General features: G+C 42.1%; 1 protein-coding gene across 2 annotated transcripts in view; it reads left to right on the top strand.

The window, feature by feature from the left end:
- GAK (cyclin G associated kinase) overlaps nt 1–19,859 on the top strand; it is a 104,583-nt gene that overhangs the window by 26,817 nt on the left and 57,907 nt on the right. For both annotated transcript variants that reach the window (XM_083183291.1, XM_083183300.1), the window contains exons 3-9: nt 2,694–2,753; nt 5,139–5,253; nt 6,728–6,870; nt 12,720–12,845; nt 13,634–13,723; nt 14,703–14,838; nt 17,322–17,434. In XM_083183291.1, coding sequence (XP_083039417.1) covers nt 2,694–2,753; nt 5,139–5,253; nt 6,728–6,870; nt 12,720–12,845; nt 13,634–13,723; nt 14,703–14,838; nt 17,322–17,434 — 783 coding nt within the window. The remainder of the gene's footprint in view (nt 1–2,693; nt 2,754–5,138; nt 5,254–6,727; nt 6,871–12,719; nt 12,846–13,633; nt 13,724–14,702; nt 14,839–17,321; nt 17,435–19,859) is intronic.

Raw genomic sequence — 19,859 nt, 5'->3', positions numbered from 1 at the left:
AGATTGAGTGATAGACCAAAGCAAATGGGCCCCCTAATCTGTGAGAGATGGCTGCATTAAGGATTCCGTAAAAACTTTCTAGATACTGCTGCTCCCTCTGGAACCCATTCCTTCTGCCCAAACACACAGACCTCTAATCACAAAATAGCCCCATCAATCATTATATACTGTATGGGCGAACGATCCTAGAAATACTGCTGAGCTAAGGTTGTACAGATAAGGGATGGGTAGGGGCTGGCCTTGTCCTGTTTAGTGCACTGGATGCAGGGAGAAATCACAGACAGAGACAGACTGCTGTTTATCAGTCTGAATGGAGCTGAGGTGATGAGGTACCAGGCAGCAGGACAGTGGACACAGACTTGCACACCTGAAATACTTTGCTTGCTGGAGGCTGGCTCACAGAAGGGGGAAAGCCAGTGCAGGGAGAGAGGAGGAACAGACTGGGGCAGAGTGGATTTTATTAGCCGGCACTCGGGAGAGTTCTCCTACCTCTGAGCAAGTGCACTGTGCTGCTGCTGGCTCACTCCTGTCTGTCTAACCCAGCAGTGACTTCACTGCTGTGGGAGAGATTGATGCAGATTCCTGGACTCCAACTTCGGCACACCGCGGCAGAACATGGTACCATGGAGCTGTATTATGTATGGGAGCCTGAGTTGATCTCCATAACCCGCCCCTGCCCGCAACCATGACAGCGGATGCAGGCTGTCAGTGTCTGATGGCCTGATCCGCTGTCCTATCACATTTGTCACAGTGACAGGGGTGTGCCTTGTATATGGGGTGAAGGCACGTTCCTGCCACTGATACAGATGTCTAGGTGCCGCTTGTTTTTCAATGGGCTTTGCAGCCTCTTTTTCTGATCGTGATTAGCCCCGCCCCCGCTGCCTCCTATAAATCGGTATTCTACTTCATCACCCTCCAATGTCCTGTCTTCACTCTCTCAATAACTGCCACCTCACCTCCAAACTGATTACATTTTTCCCACTCCCATCTCCTGAACCTTTTATATGATACTGCCCCTCCCTATCAGACTCTCTACCTCTCTCAAACCCTTCATACAAGCTCTTAAAAACCCACTTCTTTATCAAAACTTACCCCCCCCCCCCCAAAGTCTTCACTTGTACACTCACTTCGTTCTGTTTTATCCATATTTGACTGCTCCCCCTCCTATATGTAGTAATTACTCACAAGCAGGGCTCTCTTCCCTCATTTATTTATTTAGTTATTTATTTTACCAATACCATGAATTCGCATTCACACATTAGGGCTGATGTAGAATGTATTACAAGTCCGTTTGTGGAACAATTCTTACAGAAGACTGTGCATGCTCTGAAACCAAGCATATACAACAGTGGGAGATGCAGATTTGTATGCATCCCTATTTCTAAATAACTGGACATTCTTACTTGGCTGTGATTGGCTGTTACTTTATCTGATCCAATGCATGTTCCCATGCGCATCGGATCAAATCTTGAAGATCATTCCTGCAGCATGTATGATCTATCGGAATCTGATCATCTGCTGCACATCCTGGGTGCTTTTTAGCACCTGTGATGTATCTCATCCTATTCCCTGTTTACTCCCCATGCAGCTCTCTCCCGGAGTTATTTTATGTGTGATAAATCGCATGTTTAAAAATGGCACTTCAAGTGCCAAAACGGTTGGAGCCCTCACGGGGTGCTGCCGGGGAAGCTCTAGGGAAAACCGGCCCGACTATCCCCCAGATAAATCGGACCTGTGTATGGGGCCTTATAACTGCTATGAAACGAAGTGCATGGATGGGGGCAATCTGGCCACTGTATTTTTGTTAATTATTCAATGTTATGCCAAGCTTTGTCTACCTGTATTGTTCCTTTGTACGGCGCTGCGAAACACTTGTGGCGCCTTATAAATAAAATTATAATAATAATAAAACTCTGTATATGAGCAAATGTACACATTTTATGGGTGTTATGGGCAACTAGGATTCAACTATGCTACATTGTGTATATAATGAACACAAAACATACAAATTATTCTTCACACCCACATCCACCTTCACTATAATACTCAAAGGAAACTTGGAGGTGCAAGGGAAAACTTGGGATGGCTGTCCTACTGTATATGGCAGTATATGCACAGAACTCTCTGTACTTTGAAATAGATTCTCCAATTGCTTCTGCTGGAGTATAAAGTGCCACAAAAGCAAAGTACTATTGGCACACAAAAATAGATAGATATATAGAACTCCAACTGATCCTCTAGTAAGTGGTATCAAATAAAAAATATATATTGTTATTGTTGGACATTTACAGTTTCTTATATAGTGCAGCAGATTCCGTTGCGCTTTACAATAGTAGACAGTGATAGAACAAACTGGGTAACAACAGACAGACTTGGAGGTAGGAGGGCCCTGCTGCAAGCTTACAATCTATAGGGATATAGGAGGGAAACACAAGGACAGGCACCAGTAATAGCATAGCAGTCCCACCAAGTTACAAGTCCAGAAGGGAAGCTATATAATACATGAGTGCCTCAGAGATATAATACATGCGTGTAGAACATGGAACGAACTAATGGTACATTAAAAAAAAAAAGCAAAAGTTTGGAAAACTGGAAACAAATTCTCAGTATTAATTACGTGATTGCATTCATTTATACTAACCATTTTCATTGTCCTCATCGGATTGTAATGTACTTTCTTTATTTGCTTGTAGAGATTGCTTTCTAATGAAGAAGAAAAGAACAAGGCGATTATTCAGGAGATCTGTTTAATGGTATCCTTTTACAACATGAATAAATGTGACTTGTGTGCACACTTCTTTCAAAAGAGCTTAATAGCTGTATGTATATTTATATGTGCCAGCCCAAGTCATCAGCGGAGATACAGGCACATTATATCGGAATGTTTCCGGGCTTTTTCCTGGTCCTTTCCTAGCAGGATGTGGACTGCAATGTTCAAGAGGTTTCACATGACAGATTTCAGCATGAGCGATCTACAGTGCTACTGTATGTACTGGACATGCTGATGTTAGCAAATGTGCTTATTATAACAATTATTCAAATTGCTTCTTTTAATGATTCTGCATAAATGGAGAAAAAGTAGGTATTTCTGTGCTCTGACACTGGTGTATTTCTGACAGCTCTTCAGCACAGTGTACATTATGCTGCCTAACCTAGAACCTACAGTACGTGAATTAAAATTAAAACATCATATATCCTCAACTATACTGTATACAAACTATCATTTTGGATTAAACAAGGGTCTAGATGTCGATCTTGCCATTGGGCCTCTGATTGTATATTCCATTATATTACTTACTATGGTTGTCACATTTAAGGTGCCCATACACAGGTCTGATTTTGGCCTGTTTTCATTCGATTCGGATGAAAACTGGCCAAATCGGACATGTTTGCCATCCGATCCGACTAGGGATGTAATTTATTGCATGTAAAAAATGGCACATCAAGTGCCAAACCATATGCAGGCCTCCCTTGTTCCTCAGAGAAGTGGGACCTGTGTAGGGATATATACTGGATACTGTCAATGGGTTACCACCAAGTAAATCGACATGCAGATAGGTTGACCTGGGTCATTAGGTCGACAAGACTTTAGGTCCACATGGGTCATTAGGTCGACATGTTTTTTTTTGTTTTTTTTTACTGTATTTTGAGCCGACAGGCGGTATTTCATGCCTTACCATCCACTAGGTTGTGGTGGAAGAATAAAATAGTGTGTCGAGTGCATCGAGGGGACACGGTGGTACGTTTCGGTGTCCATGTCGACACGGCATGTGCCCATAGGCGGTATTTCATGCCCTACCATCCACTAATGCGTAGTGGGAGATTAACATAGTGTGCCCAAAGCATGGCGAGCGCAGCGGTATGTTTTAGTGTTTATGTTGACTGTGTCAACATAAGGGTAAAAAAAATCTAGATTTTTATAATTGTCAACCTAGCGGCCCTGCCGACATTACCCCTGTCGACCTAGCGGCCCTGCCGACATTACCCCTGTCGACCTAGCGGCCCTGCCGACATTACCCCTGTCGACCTAGCGGCCCTGCCGACATTACCCCTGTCGACCTAGCGGCCCTGCCGACATTACCCCTGTCGACCGAACGGCCCTGCCGACATTACCCCTGTCGACCGAACGGCCCTGCCGACATTACCCCTGTCGACCTAACGACTGTCTAACAACTTGCTGGTGACCAACTGATCCACACCCAGATATACATATAGTCTTATTAACTGTATGATCTTTGAGACTCTATTTGTACAAGTTATTTTTTCCTTTTGAATTTGTTTACTTTTCAGTAATACTTTCAGGTCTTCAACCTCTCGACTGTCCTATTACACGGCAAAGTTGAGCAATGTTTATCTGTTTTGCTTAATGTGAATACTGTGCAGATTTTTTGTTTAGACAGAGCCTGGTATTTTCATGTTTACCCTCATACATGTTTGTGAGCTTGTTGAGTTGAGCACAATAGATGCATCTGAAATATGTATAGTAGTCCAACAGAGCCACATACCCAACCAATAAGTCCGTAGTTTTAATGACATACTCCTAAAACAGAGAAATGTTCTCACAATTATCAAACATTCCTAGTTTGTTCTGCATAATATAGTAAAAGTATGGTGTTAACCTATTTTATTTCTGCTTTTTTTTTCTTTATTTAGTAGACTTTTGTTTCATTAACATGTATTACTGTATAAGCTATTCAATTGTATAAATTGTTTTCAAGCCAGTGATTTTCCAAGCTTTTTGAAATCACGGCGCCCTAGCGAATCAGGATTTTTGTTTATGTCACCTCTAGGGCTTAAGTTTTTTATTTCCAAATGTTAAAAAATATATGAAATGATGTTTATGACATCCTTGTGTTCGATTATGTGGTGAGGGATACGATTTGCTTGTGTTTGTCATATTTTATTATTGGCAGCTGCCAGCTCTAGTTTTTAGTCTGTTACATGGACCATAAATAATTTAAATTGGTCCTGGACCACCAATCCAGTGCATATCTGCAACTGTCCCAAGGCACCCAGTTTTAATCTATTAACCAGTGTTTTAAGCTACTCTCTATGGTACACCTGCTTTTAGTCTTGCAATGTGAAGAAATGGAATTTTCAGACTATTCAGCTTATTTTCCTTAAGACATTATTTATAGAAAAAGTTATCTGGCCATCCGAACGTTGTCCAGTTTTGCTCAGCGGCATCTATAGGGAAAGAGGAATCTGACACAGGCCAAGGTGAATTTCTGCTGCTTACAGAATTATGCAAAGGTGAGATGTTTGTATTTATGGGCGTGTGTCCTATTACCTGAGTGATTTGTTTAATGAACACAATTTGGCAGATTTTATTTGAGCCACAGGAGGGGGTGAACAGAAATCTGCGTTAAGGGTCACCTGCAGGCTCCAGTTGGATATTCCCGGGCACTGCTCTGAGACTTCTTTAATTTTAAGACTAACTGAATCCAATTCACTGTCTTAGTTAATATATTACATTGTACAGAAGTGCTTCTAAAGAGCATTAGACGCTAATTGGTTGCCATTAGTGATCCCTAATCAAACATGATAGATTAAGTGTAAAGGCCCCCATGTACAGTGTCCAAATTACATGTAGTTGACATGAGGTGCGAGTAGGTAATAGGGCGCACTGCCGTCCCCCTCTCCTTCCTCATCTGCTGTGTCAGGGGGTTTAAAGAAAAATCGAGAAGACTAGTAGTGGGCCCGCCCCTGGCAATGGCTAATCTAATACTGCAGCTGTGGGCAGGGGAGTGAGCCACAGTGAGCTCAGCCTGAACCTGAGGAAGCTGGTGGATGCAGGGTCTGGCTGCTGGTAACACTAAGCATCACAGCTCCTCCCAGCTTCTCCTTTAACAGGTCAGTCTGAAGGTGTCCTGTCCTGACATGCTTTCACGTCCATTCTCAGTGTAGCTGCTACACTCCAGCAAGACCTGCCACCCCAAACCATTCTGTCAGGGAGAGGTTAGGAGGTAAGAACACATTGGCAAGAGACGTGAGGGAGAGTAAGTTGACCCTTTCAGTGCTCTGCTCCTGCTCTCATGCTGGTGCACCAAAGATTACCCCACCCTGTGGCCCTGTGCTCTGAACCCTCTGCTAGTGTCCTGTTGATCAAGTCAGATCGCTTAGAAATGGGTCTGTAATCACCCCATGTGTATACTGGGTTTTTCCGGAGCACTCCTAGAAAACGCTGGCATGCTGCTCACAAATGGCTGCCGCCTGTCCGTCATCTTGTGATTTGTCACTGGTTGATTAATTGCATGCAATATATGTTATGTAATATAAGCACTCAAGTACAAAATCTGACATGCAGGAATCCCAGGGAGTTCAAGGGAAAGCTGATGCTATTTGAAGCCACAGATAAATCCGCCTCATATGTATTGCAACCTTAAAGGCCCCCATATAGCGAGGCGATTTGCTCTGATTGCGACCAATCGGCCTGTTAAATCGGACCAAATCGCTTCCTCCTGACATGCCGTTGGGTCTGATGCGGCAGGCTGTCCGACCACCTGTTCCTCCAGACGGCAAGGCGGGTGGGAAGCAGGGATGCATGTGATCCATCACAGCGGACCGCATGTGTCCCTGCCGCCGGGAAGGTCCGGGTGTCCGTACACTGCTGCGAGACGTCGCAGGCAGTGTATGGGCACCTTAAGATTGAACAGATTTCAACCGTATATCAACAGCTACATGTATCACTCTTTTTTTGTCTTCACAAGTTTATTTGTCATCCTAGGGCAGCTTGTAGAGTTCTTGAACAAGGCTGAGAGTAAAGGACCTCTGTCATGTGACACTGTATTGAAGATATTCTACCAAACCTGTCGAGCAGTTCAGCATATGCACAAACAGAAACCACCTATAATTCATAGAGATCTCAAGGTAAAATGCTTCTAACTATTAGTGCAATTTCTTTTAGACCCATTAATAAAAAAAATCATCACTTTTTTAACATTTAAAGTAGGAAAAGTACATGTTTTACATATGGAATAATTTCAATATAATTTTTTGATAGTTTATTTTATCAATTCATGCCTTATAAGAATGGGGCAAAGGGCTTCTATATTAATTCCTTTGTTGCTGACCATAAAACTGAGGATGATGAGCCTGTTTGTCCTGCACAATGACCTAATTCCCTTCTCCCCATTGGGAGAGGAGGTCCAGGAAGTCATATTGTTGTGCGCAGGATTAGAAAAGTCTAACCCAAGATCCCAATGGTAATGTACCATGGGCTATTGCCTAGGGCTGCGAAGGAGAAAACACAGGAGTTCACTGAATCTGTGTTTTCACCCCCCAAAAAATAATCTGTATTTCCTGATTTATCTTGATTACAGTGTGATGTATCAGAAAATCAATAACTTTAAAAAAAAAAGAAGCTAATTACTTAGTATGTAGTGTCAATATGACATTGTACCGATACTCTGAGCTTCTTTGGTTGGTACAGCCTCACTTTAGGCGCATACACAATGTATGATATGAGCTACTGAGTTTGACTATATAGTCAAAATCGGTAGAAATCTTATTGCATCATTTTTTTACAACTTGCAATGCCAATGTGCCCTCCTAAGGGATCGCCATCGAAAGAAAATATAGAATGTGCAAGCCAGCCAATTTTTACTATATTATTATACTATGATCTAGTGATCTAGTATAGCCAACATCTTAACATAGCCAAAATTGCACAGTGTGTATAGTCCGTATCAGTGGTTCCTGCGCTCTGGGCAGTTCAATGGAAATCGCATCTCACAAAATCTCACAGTCTGTTTGCACCTTTAAGCCCCATACACACTAGCCGACCAGGCCGCTAACGATATAGTTAACTATAGTTAACAATATCGGCCGTCAATATCATTCAGTGATGCCACTGGGACCTGCTAAACATGCATGTAGTTTGGCTATATAGCAATATTGACATGTTCTGCATACCTCACTTATCATTAACAATGCGTGGGAGTGCACATCGTTAACAATAAATGTGTGCACACACTAGAACACATTGTGAACGGTATCATTTAAAAGTGTGCATGGGGCTTTAGTCTTTAGCTCACACTGATTATTGTATACCTTTTAAGGCAGCATGGTAGCCATATTCTCATTCCTACTAATGAACCATGTGTCATTGCACAATTTATCGCAATCTGGTACATAGAAACATAGAATTTGACGGCAGATAAGAACCACTTGGCCCGTCTAGTCTGCCCCTTTTAAATGAGCCTGTGTACTGCAGTGGCCTCCACCGTCACAAGATATCTGGTGGGGTGTTGTGGAACAGGAGATTCGCAGTATGAATATGCAGCTAACAGATCTGCATACATTGGGCGGTATTCAATGACCTGAATCGTTGGTCACAGCGATTCAGATTTTACATTCGCCAGCCATTCACCGGTTTTTTACGTCGATTCGCCAAGCTTCGGGAGTCGCCGGGACTAGCTGTGTCACCCTATTCAACGTGGCTGAGAATCGCCGCCCCCAACGGCGATTCTCAGCCAATCCGGCGTTTCCCTAAACAGCTTCAGTACTGTAAGAAATCGCAGTGAAATGCAAGAAAAATGCAAATTACCCTGAAAAAACGAGTCCAATACAGCAGACTGCAAAAGCTGTGTAATCTCCTCAAAGGCCAAACGAAGGAGTGAGGTGGGGAGGAGAATCATGGGTAAGTGAGGTGCACCATGGGTAAGAACAGTGCGTTGTGGGAGAAAAAAAAAATACCAGAAAAAATTAAATATATATTTGTATAGCACTTCTACGACCATCACATCACACAAGGGCAGCAAATAATATTATATTACACTTGCAGAGTGCAAATAAACACTTAAAACCAATTATTTCACAGGTTCCGATAAAAGTTCACCACAAAAAGATGACGAGGGACACTCGGTGAGGAACGGCGATATGAAACAAGAAATAAGAATCGCCAACTTCTCATTGAATACACTTTTGGCGATTCCCGTCGACTACCGGCGAATCCCCATGAAAATCCCTATACACAAAAACCGGCGATTTGTAGAGAATAACATTTGGCGATTGGTGCTTCATTCACCGGTCGTCATCGGCGAATAGAAGACGTTGAATAGGGTGATTCGCTTTTTCAGCTCAAAAAATCGCCGGCACACACGAAAAAAACACAGAATCGCCATAAAACTTGGCGATTCTGCCTCATTGAATACCGCCCATTGTGTTATTCTGTCATGTCAACATTAACCATAACCACTAGGGAATGTTTCCAGTGCATTCAAATAACTCTTAGCAAAAGGAATTCAGGTTGATCTGGGAGATGACGTGATTCTACCCAATACCAGTAGTGTTTTTTTTAACCTTTTTCAAGTCGTGGCACACCGAACAAGATTTTAAAATTACCAAAGCCCACAATCAGTACCACAATAATTTGACTACACACTGTCCCCCATAGTAATCCCACACATTGCCTCCCAGTAATTGTAACCTGGATTGCCCCCAAAGTAATTACACATATGAATACTGGCACTGGGCAGCAAGACAACATGACATGTGACCTGTCAGTCATGCTATGTCAAATTTCATGGGTTGGACTGTGAAAGTGCAGCGATGGGGTTATTGGGACAAGGTTGTTAGTGCATAGAGGGGGGTTTTAGGAGAGTGAAATGCCGGATCCCCTCTTTGAACTCATTTGACTTCTGTTTTCTGGAGGGGTGGAGGTTTTTTCCACATTATTACACAATTAGTTGGATGCTAATGTTGAGTAGATTTCAAGGCATACATTTCTTTTGTGTCCATTCCATTTTTTATTGTCTATTGCAATACATGTATTGATTGACTAATATTATTTTTTGAAAATCAATTAAGAGGGAAAAAAAAGTTGTAGGCTAGTAATCAAGTCTTCCATTTATCATATCATATGATGGAAAATCATCAGTATTTGGAGGGTGTCGTTTGGGCCGAATAATTCATCATTGCTGGTTCCCCTTCTCTCTGCATCCGCTTGATGATGAGTTGGATGGAAACCTCATGCATCTCTTCTTGGTTTTTGCCTTGATGCATATCTTTGTTTCTTCCTAATGAGAGGATACAGAAGGGATCAAAATCTTGCTGACTTGCTCCTCTTTTCCTCATTGATTGTGACCTATAGTCCACAGAACAGTCAAAATTATAATTCTCTTAGTGCCATGACCCGCCTTGTTCTTCTCCTTCATGGAGATCTCCTCTTCCGAACTAGATACTTTGGAGGTCACCGGTCAGGCAGCGGAAGAGCATTGCACTGCCCAAGCCTTGCAGTGATGATTTAGGTACCTGGGCAAGTAGCATCTCCTGAGCGGCACAACACATCTGACAACTGCTTGCAGTACACTAGTGTGCCGTGGTACATTGGATGAAAACTGCTGTAGTAAGATATCTATAATAATACAACTACTGATTGCATACTTAGACTACCAGATTCTGGCTTGATTTTAATTATTATGGTGGTGGTGATGGCATAACATCTGCCAGGTTTCTTAAATTAAAAAGCAACCATACGAATGTTTATCGCCTACAAAGTTATAATTACAGTTTGAGTATCCCTTTCTCAAAAATGCTCAGGACCAGAAGAATTTTGGATAACGGATTATTGCGTATTTTGGAATATTTTTATATTTGAATGAGGTATCTTGGGGTATCTTTGGGTATCTTGCATTTATGTTGTATAATTATTTAGTGAGAGTTACATGTTATTTCCACAGTAGTGCCAGTTACAGATGAAGCCAGTAGGATTTTGGCAAAATAAAAGTACATTTTGGAGACTATATGGCTTTTGGAATAATTTGGATAAGGGATACTCAACCTGTATTTGAAAAGCAATCTCTGTTCTCATTTACTTTTTATAAAATTGTCAAAACTTTTGCTATTTCAGAAATCGTTATTTTTGAATGCTTAGGTGTATTCTATTTTATACAATGTATTTGATTAATTTCATACAAGTTTTACTATGTACTGAATTTACATTAGCAATTCTCTTATAAAATATGTTGGGGGGAGGGGGAGTAACCATGCTTTAAATAGCAAGTTTATGGATTCTGGTCTTGACATTCAGTTCTAATACTGAATGTGTGATTCTTAGTAAATATGACCTTTCATGCATTAAAAGTTTACATGGCAAGCAAAAACATTGTTTTCTCAATATTTAAAGTAGTTGAGATTAATGGCTATGTGGGAATGCTGGAAAGTTTTAATCTGATTAGGGGTCATTTTGTTTCTGATATTGGAAAGCAGGATACAATATAAGCCATTCCAACATCGAAAAGATTTGCTTGATTATGCCAAGTAGAGGTAAATGCATTGGATTCATTATTTTAATGTTACCGTTGTACTGTATGTGCTATAGCTAAGGTTGAGCTCGATCATGTCCGTTTTTTTTCTTCTGGCTGCTCTCACATTTTTAGCCTCTTTCCTTAGCTATGGTCTCAGTGATGTCAAAATAAATGTTTTTTTTTTTTTTCTCTCTAGACCTCACCCCACAAGTTATCTTTTCCTAACTTAGGGCGCATACACATGGGCTGATTTTGGCCTTATTTCTAAGCAATCTGTCTTGATCGCTTAAAAATTAAGAATGAATCACTCCGTGTGTATACCCCTGAGCAATGGCGATGCGTAGACCTGCATATTGCCATCGCCCACTCAGATCTTGAGCATATGCAATCAAGATGGTATCCGGATGGCGGGTCAGTGGGGCTGAGGTTGACTGTACCATGGTCTATACTTGGTCGACTGGGTTTACATAGACGCTGGATCAACGGGAGCCAATCACCAACGGGAACCTGCTTGACACAGGTTTTTTGTCTTTTTTGGTTCCTACTTTACTATCCAAGTGGATATAGAGTGGGAACATAATAGTGTGCCGTGCATAGCGAGGCACTGTGCCCGAAGAATGGCGAGCACATACAGTGTCCATGGGCACCGCTCTAACATTCGGTACCAAAAAAACTGTGTCGACCTTGCTACTGACGATGCTTTCCTCCTGTTGTTCTAGTGTCACTGTCTATGTAAACACAAGTATAGACGTATTGCACAAAACAAGTATAGACGTCTAACTAGAGGCCATTGACCATGGTATTGTTGACCTCAGCCCCAACGATCTGCTAATACATAACCTGTCAAGATCTAATTAGATGTATGTGCATCAAGAAACTGAAGCTAACAGACATTGCTTTAAATAATGGAGGTCATTCTGATCTGAGCAATGTTTTGCTACTGTGCATGCGCATAACCATTTATGGGCGTTCCCATGCTAATGACACCGTGACGCGGGTACCAGGGATGGGCAGCTGATGTCACCAGAGAGGGACTTAGATCGGCGACCATCTAATAATTTTGGCCATGCACTCATGGCTACAAATGGATGTTTATGCAAAAGATCCATTCGCATGCGTCTGGGGACATTCACAGTTTTGCAAGTCAACCAGAATGACCTCCAATTTGTAAAGGGCGATTTGTGTTACGTGATCTGTGCTAACTATATCACTTAGCACATGCCGGCACATTGGGGCTTTAGGTTTGAATGTAGACTTTAGAAAGAGATGCAGATAATGTTTGTGCCATACAATGTATCTCTAATAACTACTATGTACTGCAAGCCGGCTTGTAGCTCCTTTTTGTTCAAGTCTGACACCATGTAATAGGAATATGATTGTAGAACTTCAATTTTATTTTAGAGCAATAAGAAAAGAAAACATGAAAGTAGTATTAGTGTGCCTCTTCCAATAGATTTTTTTTTTTTACAGGTAGAAAATTTACTGGTTGGTAACCAAGGAACAATTAAACTGTGTGACTTTGGTAGTGCAACTACTATTGCTCATTTCCCAGATTATAACTGGACGGCACAGATGAGGGCAACAGTTGAAGATGAAGTAAGTCGTGTTGTGGGGGCATATTTGTACTGTATTATATTAGAAGCTTTATAAAGAAGACACTGCCAACGTATCTGTTAAAGTAAGGTCTATTTCTATCCCATAAAATAATTTGACCCTGACCTACACAAACAGGAAGCCATGTGAAACTTCTGCTTCTCTTGGCAAATATGTTGCAGTTACTCTCATATTCTTATGGGACTGTTTCCTGTATGAAATAGAATTGTTAGGGAAAAAATGCTTAATATTGAAAATAACATAATGAGGATCAATAATTGCAAATGGTTTTATGGTTTTGGTTCTCCTGTCACAATAAATATACAGTTACAAAATAAAGAGAGTGTGAGTTGAGCTGGACTTAATTTTAAAAATAATATGTGATACCATTCTGAGTCTTGTAGTGCCATGCAGAATTAATTCTGCATGGCCTCTGTTTGGAGCAACGTAGGCCAAAAACATGCCTCTGTTTGGAGCAACGTAGGCCATATCTACTCCCTCCACTTCCCCAAATAGTGTCAGACTGTCAAATAAATGACAATCTGATGCCAGACTGCGTGCTACTGCATCCTCTACACCTCAAACCACATCCTAATAGGCCCAAATGTACCAACAGCCCCATTTTAGTATGTAAGACAGCAAATGTAAGGACCTATGCTAAATGAAATCACCCAAATACTGATAATCAGAACAATTTCAATATTTTTCCTATCCTATGAAAATGGTAATAGATGTATGTAGGTTGTGAAATACTATAATATTTTTTTTTTCTTTATTGTTCTTCCCTGCAGATGGCGAGAAACACAACACCAATGTACAGAACTCCAGAAATAATAGACTTGTATTCTAACTTTCCAATTGGAGAAAAACAAGACATATGGGTAAAGTTAATAGGCAGAGGGCTTGATACAATTTTGTCAGCCAAGCAAAAAAAAGCAAGCAGATTCACAAAACTATGCTGCAATGCAGGTGGGGCAGGTGTAACCGGAAGAGAGTAGGGAAGAGAAACCGTATCAAAGAGAGCGAGGAGCAAGAGAAATAGTCATGGAGAGGGAGGGGCAGCGAGCAGGAGATACACGAACTAGAGCACAAGATGGGGGGGGGGGGGCGCAGGGTAGACAAAAGGATGGATAGAGCACCATATAAGGGTATAGAATAGCAGACTGGAGGAGGTATAGGCGGACAAAAGGACACCGAGCACCATTTGAGGTATACACAGACCGAACGAAAGGGAGAGGTCATAGACTGACAGGCAGATGAGTGTGAGCATAGACGGACAGACGGAGCACCATATGGGGGCATAGACTGACAGAGGGAGGGAAGTGTAAATAAAACAGAGCATCAGATGGGGGCATACATATAAGGACAGGGGATGGGCATAGATGGACAGAGCACAATATGGGGCATAGATAGGTATGGAAGTGGAAATCTCACCTTCAGCAGAACTTAGTGGTGGGGTTTGGGGTCCGGCAGCATGGTGGGGGGGCGGGGTGGAGCCCACGGCAATACTTTGTTACAGACAACCAGGAAGTGCAGCTGCAGTATCAGTGCTGCTAAACTGACTGATTTTGTTCTGTTTAAGTACAATCAGTCCATGTCCATCAGTTGTGTAGCACTTCTACTGTTGCTGCAGTTCCAGGTTCTCTTCAACAAGTGGTTCCGGCACACATATTGAGAACCGCTCCGCTACTGACTTTCCTCCCAGTAGGTAAGCTCCCGGGTCATGCAGTAGCACAGATTAAATACATAATAAATAATGATAATTCAAAAGGGTGCAGTCAGATTGCCTTAAACCCAGATAACTAAACTAACAATTGTTTAAGCAGTGTGTGATTTATTAACATATTTTTGTTATTACAGGCACTTGGCTGTATTCTGTATTTGTTATGCTTCAGACAACATCCTTTTGAAGATGGGGCAAAGCTTCGCATAGTCAATGGAAAATATACAATACCACAAAATGAAACCAGATACAGTGTTTTTCATGACCTTATTAGTAAGTAAATGGATAAAAGTTTAATTTCTATAAAATTTTAGATGTATTTTTATGTTAAAATACAGCATGGTTTCACCTGGGAAAAATGTGAGCTGACATTTTAAAATGCGGTACCTTTTTTATATAATTTTTTTTCTTATTGGTTTACTTGTAGGGGGGAATTCAATTTCGGGCAAAGGGTTCGAATTGCTTTTGCTGCAACCTTTAAATGCCATCAGTGGCACACTTCACTAGGCCGGCTGAATGCCAGATTTGTACAAAAGTGATCTGGCCCTATGGAACAGCGAACACTTTTGTGTGAGATCGGACTGCCTTACATCGTGGCTATTGGTGCACTGATTTGGCTGGGCAAATAGACTTGCCTGTGATTGAATTCAGTCAATAGTGTTTTGGTGTACTCCTGGTGTATGATTTCATAACTGGGTAGTTAGCCTTTATTGGCAGATCTGGATTCAGGGGTTGGGAGACCTGCTTCACAAATAATCTGTCTGTTTTTCACCAAGCTGGGCGGTATTTTGCCACCAAACATTGCATTGCAATATCCAATCCGATCGGCTGCATGTATCATCCAGCGCCTGCAGGGACAAGGGCTCCAAAAGGAAAAAATGGGTGTTTTTAGTTAAATTGGCCTTTGAATCTTGGTGAAGTTACCAAGTGTATTCTTTTTATGTAATCTGTTTGAGTACCTGCATACTAATTACATAAGAACACGGTAAATAAAACACAGTCTTGCCCCTTTTTTTTTTTAGAAAGAAAAACAAGTAAAATAAGGCCACCCAAAGAAAAGAACAACTGGGAAGGGCAGGGCACTTGACACAGTGGGGGAAATTTACTAAGATGTGAATTCTGCTTCAAGTGATGTTGCTATGGGCAACCAATCAGATCCTGTCTACTATCTTCTAGAGCAGGCATTCCAGACCACGGTCCTCAAGGCACACCAACAGTGCAGGTGTTAGTGATATCCAGGCTTCAGCACAGATGGTTTAATCAGAATCCCTCAGATACTAATTAAGTCACCTGTGCTCAAGCCTGGATATCTACAAAACCTGCACTGTTGGTGTGCCTTGAGGACCGTGGTTGGGAATGCCTGTTCTAGAGGGGGCTAAATAAATAAGAAGTAGATTCTGATTGGTTGCCCATAGCAACATCACATATGAAGTAGAATACACATCTTAGTAAATTTGCCCCAGTATTTTTTAGCAACAGCTGAGATGACTATGCCTCCATCTCCATATAAATGTCAATCCTCTGGAATCAAGGTTGAGGTTCACCAGAATAATCCTGTTGTAACATTATTAATGCTTCAGTTTTGTATTTGCTGATTGGAATAGAAACGATATTACAAAGCCAAAACTTTAATTCCTTCGGAGTTTTTGAGCCTGTCTCCATAATAGACTGTAAGTACCCACTATTCAGATGCCAGGGTACTGCCACCAACTATACTCTCCTCTGTTTAAGTGCGCAGGGAAGAAAACGGAAAATTCAAATTAAAGATACAAAGGATTAGTTGGCTTTACTGGCTGTCATATATTGAATGGAGAAGGGATTTGTTTTGTGGCTTCTATATTTTATTGAATGATTTGGAGAATTGATTAATAATGCTAGTTATGTATTCCTTGGGCGGTATTCAATGAGCCTGATTCGCCATGTTTTTATGGCGAATTTGTGCTGTTTGGCGAATTTCTGACTAAAACGGTGAATCACCCTATTCAATGACCACATGGCGAATACATTTTATTATTATTATATATTATATTATTTTTTTTTTTTACACAGCAGCCAGCAGGGGGCGCCGGAGCCGAGCCGCTCATTACATATTCATATATTCACTGCACCCGATCGTTACTATCGGGTATAGTGAATATACGGTCCCCTGCTGGCACCCCCGGGGGGCAGCCTGTCCTGCCTGGCACCCGGGGAGCCCACCTACCCCCCACAAAGTTCTGGGGCAGGCAGAGAGACTTCCATCTCTCTGCCTGCCACCGTCCTCAGGCTCCCTGCGGCAATCGCCGCAGGAGCTCATATTCGCCAGTCAGGGGCAGCGAGCCCCTGACACGTTGAATACCGGAGCCCACCGGCTCCGGAACGTGGCGAATGTGCAGCGAATCGGAGCCCGCCGGCTCCGGAACGTGGCGAATGTGCAGCGAATCCTAAAAAGGATTCGCCGCTGCACCTCGCAGGTATTCTCATTGAATACCGCCCCATGCGATAAACATGCCAAGTTTGGGATAATATAGCTTGCAATGATGGGGGATTAAGTTGTTTCCAGTCCACCACCAGCTGACAAGTAGTAGCCGAAATCACATGAATAACTATTTCAACTGGCTCCCTGCATATGTCCACATACGCAACCACAAATAATTTTTCTGGGCCCCACAAATTATGCATTATATGTGCTTCTTACTGTGAGGTCATTGTACTATTTGATTCAAACCATCTTAAATGTTAAATACGTTTAGTAACAATTTTCTTTCCTTTCTAAGCATCTTTGTTAAAGGTGAATCCTGAGGAAAGACTATCTATTACAGAAGTGGTCAGCAATCTACAAGAAATTGCTGCAGCACGCAATGTGAACCCTAAATCTCCCATCACTGAGGTAGATGCGGTTATACAAACAGAAATGTACTTTAACATACTATTGTGCATGTAGTAATCTAATGCTGGGCACACTCCTAAAGATCTATCTGTCTATTCTGTCTGGTGGGAATAAAAATATAGTAAGTTATGGGAGAACTTGCCAATCAACCATTGGCTCCCAAATGTTGGGAAATAGACCAGAATAATTGTTCAGACAAATTGGTTAAATCAAATAGATTCAACCAATTTGTGTGACTGAGCATTGTCTGTTTTCCTGAATTTAGGAGCCGAAGGTTGATTGTTATTTGTTCCCATACATTTATCATCCTTTATTCCCACCTGACAAAATTGGACAGATAAATAGGTGTATATGCAGCTTAACAGACATTACTGGCCTTGGCTCTCAAGGCACAGTTATAGTGCAGGTTTTAGTGGTATCCAGGCTTCAGAACAGATGGTTAAATTAAAATAAGTCACTTGTGACAAGAATGTATATCATTGAAACATGGGCTGTTTGTGTACCTTGAGGACCAAGTTTGGGAATGCCTGAAACTAATGAAGAGGGTACTTGTTTAGTTTCACGGCGGCACCACGCGCACACTCTAGCTGTGAATCTTGGCAGCTTGCCATACTGCCTTACTTCTCTCATCTACGTTATCAGCGCAGCGCGTGTTTGAATTCTGTCAGCTCGCCAACTGTTTTACATCTGTAATGTACGTTATCAGCGGCACAAGAAGTAGCGTAGTGTAGGCAGTATTTATCTCTCACTAAAAAACAGTTAACACTTAACACGTCGTCATTACTGTGTCAGATGTATGATATGGCAGGTGTGAATGTGTTCCTGAAACAACCCCACCATCCACGCCATCCCGAAGCGTGGCGAGCAGACGTGGTACGCGTCCTCCTGACCTTTTTATACCCCCACTATCCACGTCGGCGTGGAGTTGATCTTATATAGCGAGGGGAGCGCAGCGAGGGGACGCGGATAACTTCACATGTATTCCGTGTCCCCTCGCAGGGCTCGCTGCGCTCACCCCGATTCGGGCTCGCCACACTATATAATATAAACTCCACGCCGACATGGATAGTAGGGGTATGAAAAGGTCGGGAGGACGCGTACTGCAGGGCTCGCTACGCTCGCCACACTTCGGGATGGCCTGGATGGTGAAATAAACAAGGTCAACAACTGTTACGTCGACTAGTGTCATTGTGAACAGGTTTAATAGTGTTTTGCACACTGCACCCCCTATGTACCCCTATACCCAACTTAGCGGTGTGCCAGGGTGTGTACTTGAGACGCCTCCGTTGTTAGCGGTGTGCCGGGCTGTCTATTTCACTGTGGAACTACAAGTCCCACAATGACCTGTCAGCGCTGGGCTCCCGTGTGCTGCTGATGACGTAGATTACAGATTTAAGGCAGCTGGCGAGCTGCCAGTATTCAAACACGCGCTGCGCTGATAGCGTAGCTGAGAGAAGTTTGGCAAGCTGCCAAGATTCATAGCTAGAATGTGCGCGCAGTGCCACCGTGAAACTAAACAAGTACCATAAAGAGTAAGGGAACATGTCTTATCAATGATTCTTCCCCTTAGCCTTATCACTCCCCTACCACACCTCAACATACCTCACTTATAGACAGGGCTCTTCCAACATGCTTCTCCTTGGCTCAAAGAGCACCAGAGCCTCTCCCTACACATCTGTTTGTGTGGCGTTTTTCTTATGCTTGCGTGGGTTTCCTATGGGTGCTCTGGTTTCCTCCCACAATCCAAATAAATGTACTGGTAGGTTAATTGGCTCCCACTTAAATTAACCTTAGCATGAATGTATGTGCGTGTACAAGTGTTGGAACGTACAGAGTGCAGAGGGCTCCATACATTAGTCCAAGGTATTGCATGCAGCCTCGCATGCAATACCTTGGCAACTCCTCAGTGGCGAGACCGCATATGATACATCTTATGTGGGCATTTCGTATACAATGTATTAAATATTATCCCACTCATTGCCCCAGGGTACCATGTATCCTTGGTGCAGCAGTTACTATCTCTGAATCTGATCCGATGTGCATATGACTACACATTGAATTGGAAGTAAATTACATACAATTTGACACTTCTCACACAATGTATCTGCTCAATGCATCAAAATAATGTAGAAAAAGGGCCAAATAGCACTAATGTATTGGGGCTTTAAGCTCCACTGGGGCAAGGGCTAAAAGTTGAACTATGGTCTGTAAAGTGTTGTGCTGTATTAATAACTGGTAATATTTAATTGGTTTCCATTTATTTAACATTAAAAATCCATGGAACTCAACCCTTAGTAAATATATACCCCTTGGAGTCCTGGTTAGGGAACTTAAGGTTATTCTTATTGTAATATTATTTCATTTTCCAATTGTATTCTTTAACTTGTTATTCACCTTTAATAATTATATTTACAAGTGAGTTTTT

This window comes from Crinia signifera, chromosome 1 (assembly GCF_055691185.1).
Source record: "Crinia signifera chromosome 1, ASM5569118v1, whole genome shotgun sequence".
NCBI lineage: Eukaryota > Metazoa > Chordata > Amphibia > Anura > Myobatrachidae > Crinia > Crinia signifera.
The sequence above is the reverse complement of the archived record's forward strand: the minus strand, read 5'-3'. Positions and strand labels throughout refer to the sequence as shown.